General features: G+C 42.9%; 2 protein-coding genes across 2 annotated transcripts; one reads left to right on the top strand and one right to left on the bottom strand.

The window, feature by feature from the left end:
* Nucleotides 1-1,252: 1,252 nt before the first annotated feature.
* LOC122008107 lies at nt 1,253-1,633 on the top strand. The gene has a single exon (XM_042563713.1). It carries the CDS (start codon nt 1,253-1,255, stop codon nt 1,631-1,633), a length of 381 nt encoding a protein of 126 aa, XP_042419647.1.
* A 21,216-nt stretch (nt 1,634-22,849) lies between these two features.
* On the bottom strand, nt 22,850-24,342 carry LOC122038696 (eugenol synthase 1-like). Its single transcript, XM_042598581.1, has 5 exons — nt 24,056-24,342; nt 23,797-23,934; nt 23,483-23,720; nt 23,187-23,390; nt 22,850-23,083 (listed from the first exon to the last, which is right to left on the bottom strand). The coding sequence occupies exons 1-5, from the start codon at nt 24,242-24,244 to the stop codon at nt 22,917-22,919; spliced, it is 936 nt and encodes a 311-aa protein (XP_042454515.1). The 5' UTR covers nt 24,245-24,342; the 3' UTR covers nt 22,850-22,916.
* Between the last annotated feature and the right edge of the window lie 2,563 nt (nt 24,343-26,905).

Genomic DNA, 26,905 nt, shown 5'->3' with positions numbered 1-26,905 from the left:
AGAGCGCTATGGAGGAGCTGGCGAGAGATCTGAGATGAAACAGTAGTGATGCCTTGCAGCCATCGCACGCCTGCAACTCAAATACGACGCAACGGTCGGATCCCGATCGATTCGAAAGCTCCCAATCGATCAGGGAGGCTTTGGATTGATCCACGGATCGATCCAGAGCGCCTCTGTGCTCTGGAAAAATGCCTAGATCGATCCACGGATCGATCCAGTGCTTATCGCGCGAAGCAGCAGCGTCCCAATCGATCCACTGATCGATTGGGACCTCTGGATCGATCCACCGATCGATCCAGAGCGGTTATGTTCGCAGGGACTCACCGGATCGATCGACCGATCGATCCAGATCTTCTGGATCGATCCACTGATTGATCCAGATCTGCTGGATCGATCCACGGATCAATCCAAATCTGCTGGATCGATCCACGGATCAATCCAAATCTGCTGGATCAATCGGCTGATCAATCCAGATCTTGGTTTTTGCCCAAAACCATGTCCATAGCCCCCTAAACCAACATCTAGTCAACCATGACTTGTTGGTACATAAGACCTAGCATTCGGTCACCTTTGACCAGCTAGGACTCTCTCACCAAGTGTCTGGTCAATCCCTTTGACCCACTTGGACTTTTCTCTTCTTGCCAAGTATCCGGTCAATCCCTCTGACCTACTTGGACTTTTCTTTCTCATGTCAAGTATTCGGTCAATCCCTTTGACCTACTTGGACTCTCACCAGATGTCTGGTCAACCTTGACCCATCTGGATTTCTCTTGCCTGGCTTCACTCACCAGGACTTTCCCAATTGCCTAGCTTCACTCACTAGGTCTTTCACCTAGCTTCACTCACCAGGATTTTCCTCCTGCCTAGCTTCACTCACTAGGACTTCCCAATTGCCTAGCTTCACTCACTAGGTCTTTCACCTGGCTTCACTTACCAGGATTTTCCTCCTGCCTAGCTTCACTCACTAGGTCTTTCCTTCTGCCTAAACATCCCAGTTAGGACTTCCCAGTCAAGTATCCGGTCATCCTTGACCTACTTGACTCTTCTTCAATCAACCTTGCATTGTCAAATATCGAAACTCAAACCAAGACTCAAGCTTGGTCAACCAGGTCAACCTTGACCTGAGGGATGTTGCACCAACAAAGCAGAGGTCGTCAACTACGAAATTCTTAGAATCATACGCGCTCGGCTCGACCACGTTGGAGGAAGTTGGGTAGATGAACTCCCCAGTGTACTATGGGTGATCCACGCGATGCCCAAGGAGGGAACTGGAGCGACTCCTTTCCACCTGATATATGGTGGTGAAGCAGTAGTCCCGGTCGAAGTCAGAGTTGAGTCCAATCGGCTTCAACACTATGTTGAAGACAACGCTGAGCGGAGGTTGCTGGAGCTGGATTTGGTAGATGAATCGCGTGCTAAAGCTGCCATCCTGTTAATGGCCTACCGCCAGAGGATGAAACAGAACTACAATCGGAGGGTGATCCCGAGGTTGTTCCAAGTCGGCAATCTGGTGTGGAAAAAAGTAAAGCCGATCGGCGATGTCACCAAGCTAGAAGCCCCGTGGGCGGGACCCTTCAAGGTCGTGGAGAAGCTCCGTTTGGGCGCCTATTACTTGGAAGATGAGGACGGATGACAACTAGAGCGGTCGTGGATCGCGAACCATCTCCAGCCTTATCGAACCGGGTGAGAGGTGCGCTGATGTAATAATCAATGTATCTTTATATCCCTGTGATCCTTGTATGCTGGGCAGAAATAAAGGATTCAAATCTCAAATTCGGTGTCAAACGACATAACAAATCATCGAGCGGCGACGTTAAACCCCTGTCTCCATCGACGGTCGAGCGGCGACCTTAAATCCAAGTCTTCGTCAAACCGTCGAATGACGACGTTAAACCCTTGTCTCCATTGACGGTCGAGCGGTGACCTTAAACCCAAGTCTTCGTCAAATCGTCGAGCGGCGACATTAAACCCCTGTCTCCATCGATGGTCGAGCGGCGACCTTAAACCCAAGTCTTCGTCAAATCGTCGAGCGACGATGTTAAACCCCTGTCTTCATTGACGGTCGAGCGACGACCTTAAACCCAAGAGCATAAATTGTAAAGATAGATGACGATTATAGTCAAATGGAAGGATCAGGGCTAGACATGAAAACAAAGGAACATTTTAAAGAGGAAGGCCACTGAGTGGGCAGATAATTCATTGATCAAAAGGAAGAACCACCGATCGACGGACATAGAGTGAGACTTCAAAAAAAAAATTTACAAGACAGACGCTCGGCCTCATTCTATATAATCGAAAACATCATCAGGCATTGAGTCGTTCAATTTGCTACGATTGATGATGCTGTCTGTCATCTCGAAAGGGAGGTGGTCGTCCATCTTGAGCAGTTGAAACGTCCCGTCGATGGCCAGCTCGAAGGCGCGGACGATCCACTAGACAACCTTGTCGGTGTAATGGTCTGAGCGGAGGTACGCTTGCTTCAGAGCTTCGAGTCTACTCGACTCAGCTTCCCGGTAGGTCTCCAGAGCCGAGCGGGAGACCTCCACGACGTCCTCAACCTCCTTGAGCTTCCCGTTCAGAGAGGCTTCTTCAATCGAGCGGCAGGCTCGCTTAGTAACTAGGAAGTCCTCGACTTCTTTGAGCTTCTGAGAAAGGCGTCGAACCTCCTGGTTCTTTAGCTCCAGATCGGCGATGGCTCGTTTCTTCCTCGTCGTGGCTAGCTCGATCTTTTTATCATAAGTTTTTGCATGCGCCTCGAGCTGACCCAGCCAGACTTCTTGATCGCCAGACTTCTTTTGCTCGGCTTCAAGGAGCTTCTGGGCCTTCTCCAGATCGGCATTTAATTCGACGATCGATGGCCCCTGGGAGGAAGAGGCACCGCCTGAGACCTCGAGTTTCTTTATCTCGTCCTCCACAAGAGCGAGCCGTTGGCACATGACCATGCTCTCCACCCAGTACTGTAGATATAGGAAAATGTCGAGCGTCGATCGAAGGTAAATTAGGAATTGTTAATAAATTATGTACCCCGGTGGACATCTGCAGGTGGTTGTTGTCGAGTGCTCCTAGCGGCATCATCGCCGCTCAGGCCCTCATGTCCTCCCAAATGCTAGGGAGGGGCTCGTGGATCAAAATCTTGTGCTCGGGGATACGCGGACGGGCGCTCTGTTCGAGGTAGTCCTTTGTTGGAAGGTTGAGAACCGCTGTCACAGATCGCCGGCCACTCGGGTCCGACTGGGAGGAGGCCGCTAGACCGAAAGGTGCGACAGTGGACGCAAGATCGATCCTGGATTGCAGTGGTCTCCGTTGGGTCAGTGGTAGAGATGCGACCGGCTAGGCAACAAGGGCCTCTGGTGACAACTCGGCCATAGACGAGGTCTGGTCGGATGAAGTAACCTTCGCCGTTGCAGGGAGGGTAATGGGAGAAGAGGTACCGACCCGCTCGGTGACCCCCACAGCCGAGGTGGCGGAGCGGGGTGGATTGTCCGTGTGGCACCTCTTGTGCCTAGTAAGTGGCACGACCTCACCAAAAGACTCGGAGCCTCCGGTCCAAGCGGCGGGCTGTGCCTCAGATGTTGGGAGCGAGTCATCAACCACTTCAACATTGGCCGACTGGCCGGCGGTACCTTCTCCCACAGCGGGCCTCTTCTCGCTCTCAGCGGGTGTGTCCTCTTGGGAGCCGACCGGCGCTAAGCCGCGGCTCGCCAACTCCTTTGCAGCGACCACCTCGATCTCAGCATCTTTCAGCTTGATGTAGCCGGCCACCCGCGCTCGCATCATGGTTCGGGCTGCAAAAGGAAAAAAGAAAATAAGTTACACTCAAAGGAAAGAGCCCAAGAAGTTTCTTACCTAAGCCGCGCGGGAGTTGGGATCGGATTGGACTTAGGCCGAAGATGTACATGACACCTTCTAGCAGAAGCTTATGGATGCCATATTTCTGGTCGGCCAGCATGGCCACTGCGTGAAGATAGTCCGGCTGTCTCTTGTACTTCTTCAGATCGAGCTGAGGGGGCAAGTCGACATGCCAACGAGTTCAAAAACAGGGCCACTCGGGAAGACGCAAAAATAAAAAAAATACTCCTTCCAATGCTTGTTGGAAGTAGGCATCTTGTCAAAAAAGACCAGCCCGACCCGCGACTGGAAGAGGAAAGTCCACAGCTCAGACTGCTTGGGGTAGTAACAATAATGGAAGGCGCGTGGGGTCAGGGGAATGTCGTGCAGCCGAAAAAAAACTACGACTCCGCACAGCAAACGGAAAGAGTTTGGTACGAGTTACGGAAGGAGAACACGAAAATAGTTACAAACTTCGATGATAAAGGAGTGGATCAGGAATCAAAGACCGACCACATTTTGGTCTCGAAAAAGACAATAGTGCCGGTCGGCGAGTTATTTGGCCGATCGAATGAGGAGGCCAAGATTATATCATGATCAAAGGGGATATCGAAGACATTCCTAAGGCTCTTAGCGTCACTCGCATCAAATCTGGTCTTCATGGTACTGTACCAGAGACTAAAAGCAAGGTCAGACGGCCAAGAAGAGCTAGCCATGACCGGAAAAACAAGAAGACAGGGCTTCGACAGGAACAAAGAGGGACAGAAAGCACAATGAGCACGAGAAAGGCGAAGATCCAAAAGAATCGTAAGAGATCGAAGAGAGCTTACAGAAAGAATAGAGAAGGCTGCAACAGAAGAAGTGTTGGGTTCTTCGGGCCGCGAAAACCGCTTTTCCGCGTCGCGGAAACCCCGAGTCACCCAAAGCCATGGATCTCGTGCAAAGATTCGTAAACAAAATTATCGGAAAAACCTTTTTCTTGTACGAGTTTGTAAAAACTTTAGATCTACACTAAAGTTAAGATCATTACCCTTGTAGCGAAGCCCTTCGCGTTCCCGCTTGTCCAAGATGTCGCCGGATCTTTAGTTGTCAAAGTAGACAACCTCTATATGTATCCACACGGACACAAGTAGAAGGAGATGACCAAAACACAAGGTGTGCTAGCACCAATGGAGTGTTCGGCCAAGGAATGGGAGAAGGAGAAGAGAGAGCACTCAAGGGAGAAGAAGAGTGAATGAAATCAATGAGAGGAAATTCAAAAACCCCTTAGCCATCAAGTGGCCAGCCACTCTAGGAGGTGTAACCCCCACATTAATTCCAATTAATGTGGAGACCATTAAGAGTTGTAACCCCCATGAGGTGGCACTCTAGGATGATGTGGATCAACACTATTTGTCCACATCTTGCCACCTCACTAAATGACATGGCAACAAGTGTAACCTCCTCATTTAATGTGGGCCGGCCACATTAAATGCTATGGAGGCTTGTAACCTCCATGAGGTGGCACACATTGATGATGTGGAGCAATCCTATTGGCCCACATCTTGCCAACTCACTAGTGATGTGGCAAAAAGTCAAGTCAAACATGACTTTTTCTCTTCCTCTCAAATCAAGTCAAACTTGATCAAATCTCTCTCATGGTTGATCTAATCCAACCATATGATTCAAGCCAACTTAATATAATGAATCTAATTCATTAAATTAAGTTGATTTAATGAGTCATAATCTAAATTAGACTCATTGAATACATGAATCAACTTGAGTCCAACTCAATTAGCTCAATTTGGATTACTCTTAATCCAATATGATTCATAAAATGAATCTAATCCTCTTAGTTCATCATATGAACCAAATCTCCATCTAATTGTCCTTAGTGTGTGACCCTATAGGTTCTTGTAACGTTGGCAATGCCCTAAACCCATTTAGGAGCATAAGTAATGAGCGGTATCTAGCAACACATCATTACTACCCAAGTTACAAGAATGTCGAGATCCAACATCACCTTGTGACTACCAATTGTGACTCCTCACAAAATATGTCATTGTCCTTCTATCCTAGACATCTAGATTGATCAATATGAGGCATAGACAGTGTCATCATCTAATCAATCTAAATCTTGAACTCTAAGTAGACTCACTCGATCAAATGAGCTCAACATCTAATGTTGACTCATTTGGGCATGGCCATGCACTTCGTGGTCTAACTCTATCAAGAATATTGATGTCGCTCCCGTCATATGGGAGGGATAGATCCCATCTACATCACTCACATCCCTCTGCATAATTTGTTACATACCCAATAATCGCCTTTATAGTCCACCCTATTACGGGTGACGTTTGACGAAACCAAAGTACATAACTCCTTATATAGGGATCCATGGTGACTTCAGGTCTAAGGACTAATAGTCATACTAATAGCCACATGAGAAAGTATATGACACTCATATAACGATCCATGATACTTTCTCATAGCGGGTCATTCAGTATACATTCTTCAATGTATACCCATGTGTCAGCTTGATATCTCTATATCCATGACTTGTGAGATCAAGTCATCGAGCTGACCTACATGCTAGTCTTATTGCATTAACATTGTCCCTGAATGTTAATACTCGACTAGGAATGATTTAGAGTAGTGTTCCCTATATCATCTCACTATCGATTCAACTAATCGATTGATATAGGTATGAACCTTCTACTTTAGGACGTTACTATACTTATTTTATCTGGCACTAATACAAATAAGTATAATAACCAAACAAATGCCTTTATTAATATACAAGAATATGATACAATGAGTCCATACAATCATCAAATGATTGGCTCTAGGGCTCTAACTAACAATCTCCCACTAGCACTAGTGCCAATCAGTATAGGCTCTAAGGCCTAATGACCTAGTGTGACCATCATGCTTTCTCTGTGCCAAAGCCTTAGTCAAGGGATCTGCGATGTTAGCCTTGGGTACTCTAGAAATCTTCACATCTCCTCTATCGATAATCTCGAATGAGATGGAAGCGCCGTAGTATGTGCTTGGTCCGTTGGTGTGAGTGATTTTATTATAGCTCCATTGTTGTCACAATAGAGCTCAACTGGTCCGATGTTAGAACCACCCCAAGTTCAAGATGAACTCATGGATCCAAATCGCTTTTGCCGCCTCGATGCAGAATATACTAGGCCTCTGTTGTAGAATTAGCTATCGTGTCCCGTCAACTCTTCCACCACAAAGACCACCATTTAAGCAAAACACGAACCCTGACTGCGATCGATAATCATCCTGATCGGTCTGGAAGCTGGCATCACTGTAACCCTTTACAGTTAGCTCATCATTGTCTTCATATATCAAGAAATATTCTTTAGTCCTTCTTAAGTACTTAAGAATATTCTTGACCGCTATCCAGTGACTTTCACCTGGATCTAACTGGTATATGCTCGTTATGCTCAAAGCATACGAGACGTCAGGTCGAGTACATAGCATGACGTACATGATCGATCCTATGGCTGAGGAATAAGGGATCTGATCCATGCGGTCTCTCTCCTCTCTAGAAGAAGGACCTTGAGTCTTCGAAAGACTCACGCCATGTGGCATCGGCAGAAATCCCTTCTTGGAGTTCTGCATGACAAACCGAAGGAGTACCTTGTCAATGTATGTACTCTGACTTAGGCCAAGCAATCTCTTAGATCTATCTCTATAGATCTGTATCCCTAGAATGCGGGATGCCTCGCCTAAGTCTTTCATTGAGAAGCAACTCCCTAGCCAGGTCTTGACAGACTGAAGCATAGGGATGTCCTTCCCAATGAGTAGTATGTCATCCACATACAATATGAGGAAGACAACTACATCCCCTACAACCTTCTTGTAGACACAAGGTTCATCTTTGTTCTTGATGAAACCAAACTGTTTGATCGCATCATCGAAACGAAGATTCCAGCTCCGAGAAGCTTGCTTTAGTCCATAAATGGACCAATGCACCTTGCATACTATGCTAGTATGCTGTGGATCTACAAAACCCTCAGGTTGTGTCATGTACACATCCTCGAGCAGGTTTCCATTCAGAAACGCAGTTTTGACATCCATCTGCCATATCTCATAGTCATGGTAGGCTGCAATAGCAAGCATGATCCGAATGGACTTAAACATCGCTACTGGAGAAAAGGTTTCATCATAGTCAATACCATGAATCTGCTTGAAACCTTTAGCTACCAAGCGACCCTTATAGATAAGTCCATCCATGTCAGTCTTTCTCTTAAAGTACCACTTACACCCAATGGGTTTTACCCCTTCAGGTGGATCAACCAAAGTCCATACTTGGTTGGTGTACATGGAATCCATCTCGGATCTCATGGCCTCTAGTCATTTCTCAGAATCTGGTTTCGTCACAGCTTCTTGATAGGTGGTAGGCTCATCCTCTATGAGTACAATGTCATCATGGTCAGACAAGATAAATGAATATCTCTCAGGCTGACGACGTACCCTATCAGACCTGCGAAGAGGTATGTCTACTTGAACCGGTTGTTGTTCCTCAACTCCTTGTGGAACAATATCATCCACAACACTTTGTGGTTCCAGTTCAACTTCCATCGAGGCTCCAGTGCTATCGTTCGCATCTTGAACTTCTTCAAGATCAAAGGTACTCCCACTAGTCTTTCTAGAAACAAATTCTCTTTCTAGAAAGACCCCAGTCTTTGCCACAACTACCTTGTGCTGACTGGGAACGTAGAAGTAATATCCCTTAGTTTCCTTGGGATATCCAATGAAATAGCACTTGTCGGATTTGGGTCCTAACTTGTCTGAGACTTGACGTCGTACGTAAGCCTCACAACCCCAAATCCTCATGAAAGACACCTGGGCATCTCTCCCAGTCCATATCCTATATGGTGTCTTTATCACGGCCTTGGATGGAACTCGGTTGAGAATGAAAGCTGCCGTGTCTAGAGCATATCCCCATAGATATGTTGGAAGATCTGTGTGACTCATCATAGATCGTACCATATCTAATAGGGTGTGATTCCTCCTTTCGGATACACCATTCCATTGTGGTGTTCCAGGAGGAATGAGTTGGGATATGATCCCACACTCAGCTAGATAGTCACGAAACTCATGGCTTAAGTATTCACCACCTTGATCTGATCGAAGTATTTTAATACTCTTGCCAAGCTGGTTCTGTACTTCATTCTTGAATTCTTTGAACTTTTCAAAGGATTCCGACTTATGTGTCATCAAGTACACATAACCGTATCTACTGAAATCATCAGTAAATGTGATGAAGTACCTATAACCGCCTCTAGCAGCGACATTGAAAGGGCCACATACATCACTATGTATGAGTCCTAACAGATCAGTCGCTCTCTCGCTGTGCCCACTAAAGGGAGTCTTGGTCATCTTGCCTCGTAGGCATGACTCGCATATCTCATATGATTCAAAATCAAATGAGTCCAGCAAACCATCCTTATGGAGCTGGGAAAAGCGCTTGTCATTTATATGACCTAAGCGACAGTGCCAGAGATAGGTGTGGTTCATATCGTTCGATTTGAACCTCTTGGTACTAACGTTATAGATAGGGCTCTCTAGATCTAGAATGTAGAGTCTGTTTATCAGAGGTGCACTACAATAGAACATATCTTTTAAATAAACAGAACAACATTTGTTTTTTATTATAAAAGAGTATCCTTTCTTGTCTAAACAAGAAACTGAAACTATGTTCTTAGTTAATGCAGGCACATAACAACAATCGACTAACTCTAGTACAAGCCCAGAGGGCAGAGATAGAAAGTAAATCCCTACAGCAACAGCAGCAACCCGTGCTCCATTGCCTACTCGTAGGCCCACCTCGCCCTTTGTCAATGTCCTGCTATTTCTCAGCGCCTGCACATCAATACAAATGTGAGAAGCACATCCAGTATCTAATACCCAAGATGTAGAAATAGATAGATTGACTTCTATAACATATATACCTGAAGTGGAAGTCTCACTTCGCTTCTTTTTAAGATCCTCCAAGTATACCTTGCAGTTCCTCTTCCAGTGCCCGGTCTGACCGCAGTGGAAGCAGGTAGCATCCTTGGTGACCCCTCCTTTAGGCTTCAGTGCCTTGCCTTTGCCCTTGGTTTGGGACTTTCCCTTACCTTTGGGCTTGCCCTTGCCCTTGTGCTTCTGGACCATCATAATGGGCTTAACCTTCTTAAGGTTAATCTCAGCAGTTCGTAACATACTAAGTAGCTCGGGCAGTGGCTTGTCAATCTCGTTCATGTTATAGTTCAGAACGAATTGGCTATAACTATCTGGCAAGGACTGCATGATCAAGTCAGTGGCCAGCTCTTGGCCAAGTGGGAACCCCAGTCTTTGTAGGTTCTCTATGTACCCAATCATCTTGAGTACATAAGGACCTACGGGAGCCCCGTTTGGCATCTTGCACTGAAATAGTGCCTTAGAGATCTCAAATCTCTCATGCCTCGCTTGTCCTTGATATAGTTGGCGAAGATGCTCAACCATATCGTAAGCGCCCATCAACTCGTGTTGCTTCTGAAGCTCAGAGTTCATGGTCGCGAGCATTAGACAGAACACATCTAATGCGTCGTCTTGATGCTTCTTGTAAGCATCTTTGTCCGCCATGGGCATTGGCAAGAGGAGCCTCCGGAATGGGAACGTCAGTTTACGTTCCTCGGTGAGAACTATTCTCAAGTTCCTGCACCAGAAATTCGCTCCATTGAGCTTGTCCTTCTCAAGGATGAATCGCAGGGAGAAGGAATTCGTGTTCGACGTCATGGTTATCTACAACAGAAAATTTGCAGAAATAAATATCATATTCTTTTAAAATCATTTAATTAGGCCTTTAACTAAATGATGCACCCACTGAATACTATAATTCTTGTGGGACAAGATCCACATCATACTAACCCTTGAGTTAGCTTTGGCTAATACGCCCAAGGCTTAGTATTATCGGTAGGTAACGATTACCAATTACATCTCTATGCAACTCTTGTTTATAGAATAAAATCCGCATTTATATTAAAACTCGAGTTAGCTTTGGCTAATACGCCCGAGAATTAATATAAACGTGATTTTGTCCTACCTTTCCAACCATTGGAAGAATGCCTATAGTTGACTCGATCCAACCGAGTAACTAGGAATACTCAATCTAATTGAGTTTGTATTCACCCATGCGTTGATAGGCGGGACCAAAATTGTCCCTCCGTACCCTACCAAGATAATATGTATTGCTCTACTTTGGCAGATTCAACAATACATGTGATCGAGGTAGTGATAGGTATCATGGCACGGTTAGGCATTTAGAGTTGGTTCGATCTAGATCTAATCTAATCGAGAAGGATGCATCTTGTGCACGACTTAGATCTAATCTAATCGCAAGGGTGCATCATGTGCACGACTTAGATCTAATCTAATCATTAAGGCACTTATTAATTAATTAATTATTAAACATGCATCAGATACATAACAATTAATTAATTAATCTATTTGTGATTTAGTCATGGCCCTACTACGATCTTCTCAAGCCAATGAGAAGATCGAATGGTCAACCTAGGGTCAACAGCTTCTCCAAGCTCCTCCCTTGACCACCTTGTGTTGCTCGTGCCCGCCTCGGAACTCCGTCTCCTGTGGACCCTCCACCGCTCCAATTTGTACATTACAATTTGAAACTCGAGTTACATTCGAGTCTAAATCTAATTTACAACCAGAATAAGAGAAAGGCACGACGCGCAGGACGTGGAAAAATAAAATACAGCACACACAATCGGCACACAGGCAGTATTATGAATTACAACACAAATCCAATCTTATTGGGTATTTTGGGCCATGACTATCACAAATTAATATATAATTCAAAATTATATATTTATCATAATTTTATGTAATTTTAAAATAATTTTACAATTTTATGAGTTTCCTGGTCCCGTTTAGCGGTTTGAATCGCTGAACGGATCCTTGGGGCCTGGGGCGCCCCTACCCGCGATCTAACCATCGCGAGGGTTCCTTTGCATCCAACAGCGCTTAAACCCGCTGTCCCAAAATGATTTGGGCCGAGACATTGCCGTTCGGAAAAATCTTCCCGGGGTTCGCTTTTAGCGATTTCGGTGCAATCGCTAAGCAAATTCCCTTGGGTTAGGGGAATGCCCCTACCCACGATCTAACCATCGTGAGTTGCTCCTTTGCGATCTAATGGCACCCCCCGCTGTCCCAAACGGATTTGAGGCAAAACGAAGCCGTTTAAAGAAAGCAGAAGCCTACAAGTGCCGAGACACTAGTGCTTCGCTTCTACGGAAAAATTACTCATAAAACTCTAAAAACTCAATTTTACAGAAAATCACAGAAGGTATATTTTCATAAAATATAAACGAACTCGTACAAGTCTTTGCACGTGGCTCGATACCACTGTTGGGTTCTTCGCGTCGCGGAAACCCCGAGTCACCCAAAGCCATGGATCTCGTGCAAAGATTCGTAAACAAAATTATTAGAAAAACCTTTTTCTTGTATGAGTTTGTAAAATCTTTAGATCTACACTAAAGTTAAGATCATTACCCTTGTAGCGAAGCCCTTCGCGTTCCCGCTTGTCCAAGATGTCGCCGGATCTCTAGTTGTCAAAGTAGACAACCTCTATATGTATCCACACGGACACAAGTAGAAGGAGATGACCAAAACACAAGGTGTGCTAGCACCAATGGAGTGTTCGGCCAAGGAATGGGAGAAGGAGAAGAGAGAGCACCCAAGGGAGAAGAAGAGTGAATGAAATCAATGAGAGGAAATTCAAAAACCCCTTAGCCATCAAGTGGCCGGCCACTCTAGGAGGTGTAACCCCCACATTAATTCCAATTAATGTGGAGACCATTAAGAGTTGTAACCCCCATGAGGTGGCACTCTAGGATGATGTGGATCAACACTATTGGTCCACATCTTGCCACCTCACTAAATGACATGACAACAAGTGTAACCTCCTCATTTAATGTGGGCCGACCACATTAAATGCTATGGAGGCTTGTAACCTCCATGAGGTGGCACACATTGATGATGTGGAGCAATCCTATTGGTCCACATCTTGCCAACTCACTAGTGATGTGGCAAAAAGTCAAGTCAAACATGACTTTTTCTCTTCCTCTCAAATCAAGTCAAACTTGATCAAATCTCTCTCATGGTTGATCTAATCCAACCATATGATTCAAGCCAACTTAATATAATGAATCTAATTCATTAAATTAAGTTGATTTAATGAGTCATAATCTAAATTAGACTCATTGAATACATGAATCAACTTGAGTCCAACTCAATTAGCTCAATTTGGATTACTCTTAATCCAATATGATTCATAAAATGAATCTAATCATCTTAGTTCATCATATGAACTAAATGTCCATCTAATTGTCCTTAGTGTGTGACCCTATAGGTTCTTGTAACGTTGGCAATGCCCTAAACCCATTTAGGAGCATAAGTAATGAGCAGTATCTAGCAACACATCATTACTACCCAAGTTACAAGAATGTCGAGATCCGACATCACCTTGTGACTACCAATTGTGACTCCTCACAAAATATGTCATTGTCCTTCTATCCTAGACATCTAGATTGATCAATATGAGGCATAGACAGTGTCATCCTCTAATCAATCTAAATCTTGAACTCCAAGTAGACTCACTCGATCAAATGAGCTCAACATCTAATGTTGACTCATTTGGGCATGGCCATGCACTTCGTGGTCTAACTCTATCAAGAATATTGATGTCGCTCCCGTCATATGGGAGGGATAGATCCCATCTACATCACTCACATCCCTCTGCATAATTTGTTACATACCCAGTAATTGTCTTTATAGTCCACCCTGTTACGGGTGACGTTTGACGAAACCAAAGTACATAACTCCTTATGTAGGGATCCATGGTGACTTCAGGTCTAAGGACTAATAGTCATACTAATAGCCATATGAGAAAGTATATGACACTCATATAACGATCCATGATACTTTCTCATGGCGGGTCATTCAGTATACATTCTCCAATGTATACCCATATGTCAGCTTGATATCTCTATATCCATGACTTGTGAGATCAAGTCATCGAGCTGACCTACATGCTAGTCTTATTGCATTAACATTGTCCCTGAATGTTAATACTCGACTAGGAATGATTTAGAGTAGTGTTCCCTATATCATCTCACTATTGATTCAACTAATCGATTGATATAGGTATGAACCTTCTACTCTAGGATGTTACTATACTTATTTTATCTGACACTAATACAAATAAGTATAATAACCAAACAAATGCCTTTATTAATATACTAGAATATGATACAATGAGTCTATACAATCATCAAATGATTGGCTCTAAGGCTCTAACTAACAATGAAGACGGGGAACCGCCGGAGCAGAAAGAGCAGAACGCAAAGGTAAGGGAGAAGGGGGCTCTACGGGGTTATAAGCCTACTGCTCGGCCAAGCAGAGCTGTCTGATCTAGGGCATAAAACCCAATACGCAGATCCAGTCGTAGAATTCAAACAGCCAGACATCGCGTCAAAACCTGTCGCTTCGGGTGTGCGGTGACTGCGACAGTGACGCATGGCATTCCCCCACTAGTTCGCATTTAATGGACGCGTGCTCGGCCTTAACGGGAGCGATTTGCATGAATTTTGAGAAGATTCGGCTGACGTCGACATTGACCGCACACGTTCAAAGACACTGACGAAGAAAGCCCAAGTCCAAATACTCGGAGCACCGATCGGCTACAAGGTTCGCCTTAGGGTCGACCGACACTCTTTGGCGAACCGATCGGAGTCCTACCAATATGATGGCTGATCGGTCAGCCGATCTCTATGCTTCTTTTTGTCGAGTCAGTCGGACTTACAACCTCCTTCGACTAGACTTGAGGGGAGGCATGTGATCCGGTGATAAGGGCTTACTCAAAGAGTCGTTGTCACGGTGGAAGTCAAAGTCTAGGCGGTCAACGCCCCCGTATCGCTGGCCGGTCGGACAACCCGCTTGCCCGACTGAGGTGAAGGATAGCCAAGCCGATATCAACCCAAGGTTATCATAGCTCGGTCGCATACCGAGCTTCTGACGCTCAGAAAACTGTGTGCCAACGAGACATACGTCGGTCGGCCAGCTCGCTCGGACTTACATCAAACCTTAGAATCGGAGAAATGGGATCACAGCCGAGCAGACACACTCAGATATAGCTCGACACAATAACGAAGCTCGGACAGTGGAATGTCGGCCGAGCGGCCACTCCGCTCGGCCCAAGGGCCAGACCACCCGGACGACTGAGGGTTGGCCGAACGATCAACTCGCTCGGCCCACTAACAGACAAAAGGAGGATCAACCAATATCCTTGTGGGAACCCGTGCCACCGACAAACGGCATGGTTAGCGGCATAGTCAGACAGAAGATCGTACGACAAAAGCTTCCATTGTCATGTCAGAGATATGCTCGGCTCATTGAGATATGGTGTCAGAGACGCTTTCCTAATATATCTTTTTAGGGTAAGCTTTGGGAAGCATGCGCGCCTCGAGGGGTGTGCACGCGCGTCTTCGGACCCCTATATAAAGAGTCCCAAGCTTCAACGGATGTATGCATAATCTTCACTGTAGCTACACTGTTACTATGCTTCTCCACTTCTTTGCTTACACATCGCCGGAGACTGACTTGAGTGTCGGAGGGTCATCATCGGGAACCCCTCCCTGGCTCAGCATTGACGTTGTTGTGATTGTAGGATCCTCCAGCTCGGAGTCCACCAATGGTCAATAAGAACGATACACCCCCTAGCATTTATTATTTTGATTCTCGGACAGGATCAAATATCACTGTTAACATTTTCTGATAAGTTAGATGGAAATTAACAAAAATTATCAGGTGAAATGATAATAATGAATTATAAGGGGTAATTGTGAAAACAAATAAAAATCCCTAGTAAACGGAAATTTATCTTTAATAATCATTGTAGGGGGCCGGTGATTGAAGATGGAACGGAGTTGTTGAATGGACCTGGACGAAATCAAAGCCGGTGACTGAACGTGTCCCCATTCGTAGCCGGTTGATTACGGTGCCGGCAAAGCATCGAGCCGTTTGTTGACCAAATGGTGCACTTATGCAAAAACAAAGGCCTAGAATGCACTTTCCAAATTTGAAAAATTATGCATTTTTTTTTGTCAAAATTGTTCAAAGGCGGCTTTTGTTATTATTTATATTTTTTAGTTATTCAAAAGTTATTACATGTTCGGATAAAATATTATTGATGTCGTTGATGATCTAATGGATGAGGTAAAATCATTTTATAACATTCAACTAGTGTTACAAAAAACGTTCAATATGTGTAACTAACAGATTTTATATTAAAAAAATTCAAAGAAAAAAAATTTAATATAAAAAATAAAGATAAATGAGTAGATGTTAATGTATAATAGCATGTAACATGCTTTTAAAAAAGATGGTATATATTAACGTTAAAATCAATTTGAATGTCAATCTCATACTATCAACGGGATTGATTTTTGTTAAGTATTAAGTGCAATTTTTGTTAAGTATTGAGTGCATACTGTAGAATGACCTAGTGGGTAGAGAGATTGAGTAGTCGAGTGGTAGAGTGGTCGAGTAGATAGAAAGGTAAAGCGACCGAGTGGCAGAGTAGTCGAGCTGCCAAAGCAGGTGAGCGGGCAGAGCGGACCGAGGTCTATGGTGGACGTAATTTTCTTGAAACAGATTTGTCCCACTTCCGGTTGTGTTTTGAGGTATTCTCGGGTCATCTGTTTCTCCGGATATAATGTTTAACCGTGATTTCCACCAAGTACTGATCGTCACGACAAAATGATAGGATATCCGACTGCTTTCACTGTGTTAATGGATGACTCATATTAGATTGAAGGCCGATGTGATGGATGTTATGGAAAAAAAATCTGTTAAGATTTTTGACAATAAAATTCTATTACGATTTTGTTATAATAGAATTCTGTTACAGTTTTTCTTAACAGAATTTTATTGTAATTTGTCATAATAAAATTTTGTTACGATTTTACTGGATCTGGGGTTTATGCACTATTTATAGGGATCATTATAAACTTATTATACAATCACAAGAATCATTAAATATGTCTCCTCGGGACAGTCTAATGGCTAGCACATGAGGTGTTGCCACCATGAGATCTGGGGTTCGAATCTCGGCAAAGTCGAGGTAAATGCCTCCCTTATATGCTAGTCACTATTCCAAAGACTAGTAGTCACCCGTGATTTACCTCCTCCATGTTGGCCTTGGGACGGATTGGCGGGGGTGCTGGGGGAGAGCGTATTCGCCTTTTGCCACCACAAGAATCATTAAATGTCATTCTCATGTGTAAAGATAATTCTAATAAAGCTTCAACTGTTTTTGTAGAGTAGACGCGCTGCCAAACCATAGTAACTCTCCTTCTTTCTCTTCTTCTTCTTCTCCTTCCTTGTGCTTGCTCCTTTTGTGTGTCTTTATCTCATTGTTTTGTGCTATCTCTTTCCCTCTTCCTCTTCTTCAGCATTAGAGGTTGAGAAGTTTGACAGAACCGGAAACTTCGGATTATGGCAAAGAAGGGTTAAGGACATGTTGGTGTAACAAGGCATGATGAAAGTGTTAGGGGAAAGGAAATCGGAAAGCATGGAGAGATCAAATTAGGAAGAACTTTAAGCGAAGGTAGTAGCAACAATTAAGCTTTGTCATACGGATGATGTGATAGACCATGTCATGGATGAAGAGTCACCGATGGCAGTTTGGCGAAAGCTGAAAAGTTGGTACATGTCAAAGTCATTGACAAACAAACTGTATCTCAAGCAAAAATTATTCGGGTTGAAGATGATAGAAGGAATCAATCTGAGCCAGCACATCAATGTATTCAATCAGATTATGAGTGATCTGAAGTGGGTTAATGTGAAGATCGAAGATGAAGACATGACGCTGATGTTGTTGAATTCTCTACCTTCATCTCTTACGTATGAGAATTTAGTCACTACTTGGATGTGGGGTAAGAAAATTCTCAAATTGGAGGAGATCACAGGTGTATTGTTAGGCTTTCACCAAAGAAAAAAAACAAGCGATGAAGTTTCTTAGAGAGGACTTGTGGTAAATAGCAACTAAGAGCATGGTAGGAGTAAATCTCGACATGGATCGGGTAACAACAACAAGGCTCATTCTAAGTCAAGAAGGAAGAAAGTGATCACGTGCTACAATTGTGGAGGCAAATGTCATATTAAGATAGATTGTCCAGAGATAAAGAAATATGTTGCAAAGAACAAAGGTAGTTCGCAAAGTCTGCAAACATAGTTGAAGAGGAAAATTCAGAGAGCGGTGATTGAGATATGCTATCAGTTATGTCGAGTTCGGAGCAGCTGATAGATGCATGGATTTTAGACTTTGCATGTTCATATCACATGACTCCTAACAAGGATTGGTTTAACACCTGTAGGGCAGTGAATTATGGTTCAGTGTTGATGGTAAACGTTATGTCATGTAAAGTTATTGGCATAGGGAACGTCAGAATCAAGATGTTTGATGGTGTGATCAGAGCCCTATGTGATGTCAGATATATATCAGAGCTAAAGAAGAACTTGATCTCGCTAGGCACACTAGATGATATTAGTTGTAGTTATAAATCAGTGAGTGGAGTGATAAAAGTTAGCAAGGGAGCTCTAACGGTAATGAAAGGACAAAAGTTAGCAGGGAACATCTATAAGTTGATAGAAACTACAGTTATAGGTGGAGTCGTCTCAGTGGAGTCTGAATTAGATAGTACTATCTTGTGGCATATGCAACTAGGGCATATGGGTGAACGTGAGATGCTAGAACTTCACAAGAGAGATTTGTTGAAGGGTGTTAAGATGTGCAAGTTTGAATTATGCAAATTCTATATTTTTGGGAAATAGAGCAAAGTGTAATTCAAGACAGCAACAAACAAGACGAAAGGGATTCTGGACTACGTGCATATCTCTAGGAACCAGCCAGTGTAGTATCACATGGAGGACACTTGTAGTTTGTAAGTTTTACTGATGATTACTCACGAAAGATCTAGGTATACTTTATGTGTCATAAGTCAGAAACTTTTACAAAGTTTAAATTATATAAAATTGAAATGGAGAACCAGACTGGAAGGAATATCAAATGTCTTAGGTCAGATAATGGGGCTGAGTACCCATATTCAAAGTTTCAGGAATTTTGTGAGCATCATGGGATAATGAGGCATTTCTCGGTTCGCAAGACACCTCAACAGAACAGAATAGTTGAAAGGTTGAACAGAACAATCATTGAGAATGCAAGATATCTCAAGCTGAATGCAGGGATAACGAAGAATTTCTGGGCGGAACTAGTTAACATGGCATGTCATCTCATTAATAGATCACCAAGGAGTTTACTCTCATGCACTTATTACACCTCAGCAAAGAATTCCTCACTAGATGGCAAAGTATCAGAGGAAGCATGGACAGAGAATCAAGTAGATTACTCTCATCTTCGAGTTTTTAGATGTCCAGCATATATGCACATATCTAGTAAGGAAAGATCAAAGTTGGATGTGAAGTCAAAGCAATGCATTTTTCTGGGGTATCAGAAAGAAGTTAAAAGCTTCAAGTTTTGGAATCCTAAGACAAATAAGGAGGTGATTCGTAGAGATATGATGTTTGATGAGAAGACTATGCTACAGCATACTTAAGAAGAAAACAAAAAAATACCACAGAGCAACATGGAGAAAAATGTTGTGCAGATGGATTCATAGCACATGGAGTATCGCACTATAGCTGATGGTAGAACGAGACGAGTCATAAAACCACCCATCAGATACAAATTCAAAGACTTGGTATCTTATGCACTTATTACAAGTAGAGGAGACCTTACATCTTTTCAGGAGACGATACACAACTCTGAAAAGGACAAGTCGACGAGTGCTATGGTAAAGGAGATGGAGTCGTTGCATAAGAAACAAACGTGAGATCTGGTGGAACTTCCTAAAGGAAAGAAAGCTATAGGGTGCAAGTGTATATTCAAGAAGAAAGAAGCAATGTCAGAGGGAGAAGAAGTGAAGTTCAAAGCTCGGTTGGTAGCAAACAGGTATTCACAGAGAAAGGAGATTGATTATGAAGAAATTTTCTCTCTAGTAGTAAGACATACTTCAATTAGAGCGGTGTTGGCTTTGGTGGCACATCACGATTTGCAGCTGGAGAAAATGATGTAAAGATGATATTTCTTCGTGGAAATTTAGAGGAGCATATTTTTATGTCACAACCCGAGGGATTTAGTCAGCCCGGACAAGAGCGGTTGGTTTGCAAGTTGAAGAAATCACTCTTTGGATTGAAATAATCTCCTAGGCAATGATACAAATATTTTGATTCATACATGATTCAAAACGAATATAAGAGATGTGAGTATGATTGCTATATATATGTGAAGAGCCTTGAAGATGAATCACTGCTTTTCTTACTACTATATGTAGACAACATGCTCATTGTTGCAAAGAAGATGAAATAGGTCGATAAATTGAAGAGGTTACTGAGTAAGGAATTTGACATGAAAGATTTAGGAAAGGCCAAGAAGATTCTTGGGATGGAGATTCATAGGGATAGGGTTGTAGAGAGATTATGGTTGTCTCAATGCAGCTATGTGGAGAAGGTGTTGGATAGGTTCAACATGAATAATGCAAAGTAGGTGGGCACACCCCTAACGCATCACTTTAAGTTATCCAATACACAATGTCCAAAGACAGATGACAAGATCCAAGAGATGTCAAAGGTTCCTTATGACAGTGTAATTGGTTGTCCGATGTATGTTATGGTTTGCACGAGACGAGATTTGGCGCAAACAGTTAGTATGATGAGCAAGTTTCTCTCAAATCCTGGTCAACCACATTGGAATGTAGTGAAGTGAATTTTCAGATATTTAAGAAATACAGCTGATTATGACATAATATTCAGTAGGCAATAAGAAGATCCTTCAATTGCTGGGTACGTAGATGTAGATTATGCAAGAGATTTAGATGACAGGAGTCTACTACAGGATACGTGTTCACTGTGACAGGAGGACCTATCTATTGAAAATCTTTGATACAATCTATTACTGCATTGTCTACTATGGAGTCGGAGTATATGGTAGCAGCTGAAGCAGTGAAGGAAACTTTATGGCTTACAGGTTGGTCAGAGAACTGGAAGTTAAGAAAGGTGGAGTCAAGTTATTATGCGATATCCAGAGTGCTATCTATTTGGCGAGAAATCAGGTGTATCATACAAGAACCAAGCACATTGATGTGAGGTTTCACAAGATTAGAGAGCTGAATGTTTCTGGGGAAATTCAACTTGAGAATTTTCACACTGCGGACAATACTGCAAACATGCTGACAAAGCCAGTGACCACAGAGAATTTCAAGCATTGCTTGAACTTGATCCATATCTCTAGATGCTAGAGGAAGGAAGCTCAAACCCATAGATCTAGGTGGAGTTTTGCTAAAATACTCGTGTTCTTAGAAGGGGTAAATATTTGCAAAGGTGGAGATTGTTGACGAGTGACTCATATTTGGATGAAAGTCAATGCGATGGATGTCATGGAAGAAAAATCTGTTAAGATTTTTCTTAATAAAATTATGTTACGATTTTACCGAGTCTGAGGTTTATGCACTATTTATAGGGATCATTGTAAATCTATTGTACAATCACAAGAATCATTGAATGTGATTCTCTTATGTAGAAAGAATTCTAATAAAACTTTGGTCACTTTTATGGAGTAGGCATACTGTTGAACCACGGTAACTCTTATTTTTCTCCTTTATCCTATTTGCTCCTTTTGTGTGTTTTTATCTCGTTGCTCCACACAATCTCTTTCTCTCTTCCTCTTCTTCCACATTAAGCTTCTGTTTACTCCGAAAGAAGGAAAAGGGAAGGAAAGCAATTAATGGTGGAAAAAATTCAATAGGGAAAGATAGGAGAAAGGAAAAAAGAAAAGAAAAGAATCAGGGTGAGAGAAAAGAAAAGCTCTCCATGGAAGAAGGGAAAGAAGGGAAAGATATGGAAAAAATAAAAAGAAAAAAAACAGACAATCACGAGTTTCCTCAAGCTCACCCTTGTCCTCACCCGAGCTCAACCTCGCAAGGCCGCTGGCCTTGCACGATCACACTCGCCCTTACCCTCACAAGGCCACCAACCTAGCATACACGCCCTCGCAGGGCCACCGGCCTCGCTCGCTCACCCTCACTCATGCTCACCCGCCCTCGCTCATGCTCACTCCTCGCTTATGCTCATCCTCATAGGGCACTGACCTTGCTTGCCTGCTTGCCCTTGCTCACGCTCACCCTCGCTGGCGCTCGCCCTCGCTCGTGCTCGCCCGTACAGGGTTGCCAACCCCGTGCCTTCGTAAGGACACTGGACTTGCGGTCGTTCGCTCGCCCTCAAGAGGACCAATGGCCCCGTGAGCGACCTCTAAGGTCACTCGCCCTGAGGAGGCCTCCATCCCGCGAGCAACCTCCAAGGTCGCTCGCCCTTGGGGCCCGCCAAGCCCGGAAGTGATCTCCTAGGTCGCTCGCCCTTTGTGGGTCGCCGACCCCTAGAGCAACCTCTGAGGTGGCTCATGCTCACTAGGCCATCTCCTCCCTAACTGCGTGCAACGCCCTCACAGGGCCGCCGACAAGAAAAGGGCATCGAGTGTAGCCGCCTATCGTCATTTTGTATTGTCAGTAGCGATAGTGAAAAATAGATATGCACATTATGGCAAAAGGGAATTGCTTTCCGCCCGATTTAAGTGGAAGCAAAAACTATGAAAAAATTATCCATGGAAGGATTTATAAGCCTGTCAATCCATTTGGTAAACAAAATAAAAGAAAAGGATTTCTCTTCTTAAAGAAAGGAATATAATCCTTTTTGTTTATGACGTAAACAGAGGAGAGTTTTTAATGATGAAAATTTTTCCATAATTTTTATTTCCTTCCTCCTAAGTAAACAAAGCATAAAAGTTGACAGTTAATTATAAATTAACATTTATCTTTCTTCGTATAATTCAAAAACGGATTATGAGAGACTCTGGCACGAACTAATTATCTTTTACTACAAACATATGATTTATTGGCAGCCACAAGTACTGAAAAGTGACAATGTTCTACTTGCTCTTACAGAAAACGATTCAGGTATTCATCCACACAAGTATATTTGACGTCGGGGTAGAGTTCCGAAGCCTCCACGCCGAATGATGGCTCGATCTCGAAGTTGATTTGGTCTCCGTTGATGTAGATCGAGTGAGCAGTTGCATAAAACTTGTTCAGTGGGACAGGAGAGTCTGAATGACAAAAGGAATAATAACAATTGAACAATATTCAATTAAATTACAAGGCAAAAAGCAAAAAGCAAAAAGAAGAGAGAGAGAAAAAACAAAGTAGAACCTTGGATCTTCTTGAGAACTTCTTCTTCAGGAACATAGACCCGCTCGAAGGTCTTGCCGACTTTCTTTTCCCAAAGAGAAACGAGCTCGTTGTGCGATAGGACGTTGCCTGGTGGTCTCAGATACAGGACCTTGTTCAATGTTCTGGGATCGTCCATTGCTTTCACAGTGTATGCTCCGATGTCGTCTTCGCCGACAAACACAGCTGTTGAATTGGGGGGAAAAAATAAGATAGAAAATCACAATTAAATACTGAAATAATAATGATTTTACATTTGAATTAGATTGACGAGTTACCTTTGACGTTCCCATCACCCAAAATGACGACTTTGTCGGTAGGAAGACCGGTAACTCCAGCCTGACCGAGGGTTGCGAGGAAGTACCCAGCGAAGCAATTGCTGGAGACGTAAGTGTAAGGGATCCCTGAAGCCTCTACGGCCCTGCGGATCTGTACCTTGATATCGAAAGTTGACTTGGACGGCTCTAGGGCGTTCACTCGATCGGCGTCGTTGCCGAACTCGGAAGGTAAAAACCTCTGCAAATTCAACAATTGGTTTCGAGTGCATTAGCTGGGCGGCTAGATTGGAATTTGTGGGAGGAAGATCACATACTTTGATGTTGGCGCCGGAATCTTTGATGGCGTCGATGATCTTGGTTTGATCCTTCAATTGCAAAAAGCCGACGGTGGAGATAACGACGTCGACTTGCTTGATGGCGCTCACCAGGCTCGCGTGGTCGTACAGATCCCCCTGTTTTAATTTCACAAAAAAGAAGGATTCAAAGGAGAGAAATTGAAAGTTAGGGCAACAACAAATTGAAGTTTTTTTTAAACTAAAATTGTGTAAAATTGCAGAGCAATGAAAATGATACGTGGAGAAGAGTGACGCCGGCGGCCTGGAAGTCCTGGAGGAGCTTGGCCTTGGCAGGGGGCTGGTCGGCGCCAGCGGCGGCACGGACGAGGGCGAAGGTGGGGTGGCCTTCGCGGGCGCTGGCGAGAACGATGTACTTGCCGATGTATCCAGTGGCGCCTATCACTAGAATCTTGCTCTTCGATGCCATCCCTTGTTCGATCGATCTCTTCTTTTCGTGGTCCGCTGGAGCTTTCTCCTCGTGGAAGACTTGCGCATTATTTGGGATGTTTGGAAAGAATGAGCTAAGATAAAGGAATATATAGAAGAAAAAATGAGATGAATAAGGAGAAAAATATAAGGGACAGACACGTAAAAGTAATAGATTAGTCATCAATTTATGTATCTGAATATTTCCTTAAAAAAAAATTCATTACATATTCAATGGATAAGTTTAAACCTTATGTACTAATGAAAAGAATGCTTTTCTTCCTGTATGCCCAATTTGATAGTAAAAGGGTGGAATCTGCTGATAAGAGTCTTGATCATAGGTTAAAGGGAGTGAATAGATGATGAACCATTTCGTTCACTTTCTATATTTATTAACATAGTGGAAATATATATAATTAAATATGAAAGTTAATCCTAGAGATATTAAAGAAAATAAATTTTAACATATTTATTTATGTGGTTCGGAGATGATCCTCTTACTCCATAGTTGTCTGTAAGGTGAACAACCTCTCAATTCGTCAGTTGATTAGTCTCCAAAACTTTGGGTAGCTTAATCCTCCTTGTTGGTGAAGAAACCTCACATAAACTTTGTCAAGAACTTTTCGATTGCTCTATGCTTTGGAGACTCTATTAGATGTTAACCACCTCTAATTTTGTCATCCAAGCTAGCCAAACCGAGTTCTATTATATAGAGCTTGAGAGGAAACATCCAAACTGTATTTCCGCTACTAGTCGACTGTCATATTTACCAATCGACTAACCTCTGTAGAATTAAGCATTACAACCTAGCAGCTCGATTCCAATCAATTACTCACCATGGATTAGTCGACTGATCTTCATAGGCTGAGCGAATAGAAGTATTCTGTTCGCTCCCAGTCGACTACCCACTCGACTGGACTAGTTGACTGATAACTTTACTAGCTGATTGGTAACTACTGGTAACCACACCAGGCGACTGGTAATCAGCAAACCCTGGAATTCCATTTCGAGTTTGTTAGTTCTCACTCACGAGTTGATTGAGACATATCAGTCAACTGGTAATTCCTAATTCAGGATTTTACCCCCAAGTACAATCACTCATGCACTCATCCTCGCCCGCACAACCTTGACCTTGTCTTCTAGCCTCCTCCATCAGCTTTGCATCCCTCGGATGCTTCCCCATCCTTCACGTCTTACTTTCAAAAGCTTTCTTTGGCCTTGTCCTTGTTGTCGGGGTCTTCATTTGACAAGAGGCTCCTTACCTCCGAGTCTTCATCCTTGCCAAGAAGCTCCTCGCTTCACCTTGCCAAGTCACATTAGACTTACACGGCCAAGCCTCAAGCTTGGACTTATACCGCCAAGACTCTCATGCTTGGACTTCATCTTTGCCAAGATCTCACTTTGTCTTTCCTTACACTTGTTACCTACACACTTAATAGCTCATATCAAATACAGATACAAACTCTAACTTAAACTCTTTACCCAAACATCAAAACATAAGGGTACACCTATTGCTCCAATATCTTCTCTTTTTTGATGTTTGGCAACCATTTAAGTTAGGGAAACAATATAGCAACAAAACATATATAAATAAATATGCAATCTACTCATGCATATACAATAGAACCTAATCCTTCGCTCCTCCTTCAGCTAAGCTCCCCCTTGAGATAGGATTCCTTACAAAGGTATTTATGTTTCTCACTTAAACCTAAACTTCTTCCCCTTTACCATACTTCAAAAAGAGCTCCAACAATATCTTAATTATTGGACTCTTATACCTCTAATAATCATAATTATCATGTATTAATCCCTCATATGATTGCATACATGTATATCATCATTTTGGTTTTTTCTTATTGCTAAAAGACAGTTTCATACTGTCTCAGTAGATTGCCCTAGTCCCCAGTCGACTGCTCTTCATCGAATCAAACTCACAGAAATATTATGTTTTTGATGAACAGTATTACCAATCGACTAATTTCTGATAGCATTCGACTGGTACACAATTTCAATCCCAAATGTATTTCTGAACCTAATTTTAAAAATACACCAGAAATTTTATAGGCCTCTAAAAATTTCAAATTTGGTGTAGAAGTTTGTTTTAGTATTGTCTACTTGGAAAAAATAAAATTAAAACTTAATTCATCATGGATCCCAAGATAAACATAAAATTCAAAACTATCTAAATGGTTTAATTGAACTTTGAGCTAAAGTTATAGTTTTAGCTTTCTCTTGATGTATCTGCACATACTAAACCATAATACATCCCTAGCATTAGTTTATATGACATTTATACATATAAAACCAATTTTCATGCAATATGAACCTCATTTCACATGTTCATGCATTAAGCTCATCTCAATTATGCCAACCAATTAGGTTAGGGACTCAAGTCAATTTTTAAACCCTTTAACACATTTTATGACTCATCTAGAATCCCAAGCAAGGTCCACTTGAGATCCATTGACTATGAGTCCCAAATGACTCTTTGAGCTCCCCCTATAGCTCTTAACCCTAGCCGCCTTCCTAGGTAACTTATCTATTATGGCTAGACCATTATGATGCACCTCGGGTGACAATTAACATAACCACTTTACTCTCTTAATCTTAGACACATTGTCTTTGGTTAATTTCTCCTTATCTTTAACCTTGGATGATTTAT

Source organism: Zingiber officinale, chromosome 1A, assembly GCF_018446385.1.
Source record: "Zingiber officinale cultivar Zhangliang chromosome 1A, Zo_v1.1, whole genome shotgun sequence".
NCBI classification, from domain to species: domain Eukaryota; kingdom Viridiplantae; phylum Streptophyta; class Magnoliopsida; order Zingiberales; family Zingiberaceae; genus Zingiber; species Zingiber officinale.
Note: the sequence above shows the minus strand (reverse complement) of the source record. Positions and strands in the feature narration are given on the sequence as shown.

Excerpts from the sequence above, each read along its gene's own strand:
- LOC122008107 (XM_042563713.1), top strand. The coding sequence starts at position 1,253 with ATGCCCAAGGAGGGAACTGGAGCGACTCCTTTCCACCTGATATATGGT.
- LOC122038696 (XM_042598581.1), bottom strand. The coding sequence starts at position 24,244 with ATGGCATCGAAGAGCAAGATTCTAGTGATAGGCGCCACTGGATACATC. Across the intron at positions 23,935-24,055 it reads CCGGCGTCACTCTTCTCCAC|GGGGATCTGTACGACCACGC; the intron begins GTATCATTTTCA and ends AAATTAAAACAG. Across the intron at positions 23,391-23,482 it reads GGGTGATGGGAACGTCAAAG|CTGTGTTTGTCGGCGAAGAC; the intron begins GTAACTCGTCAA and ends CCAATTCAACAG.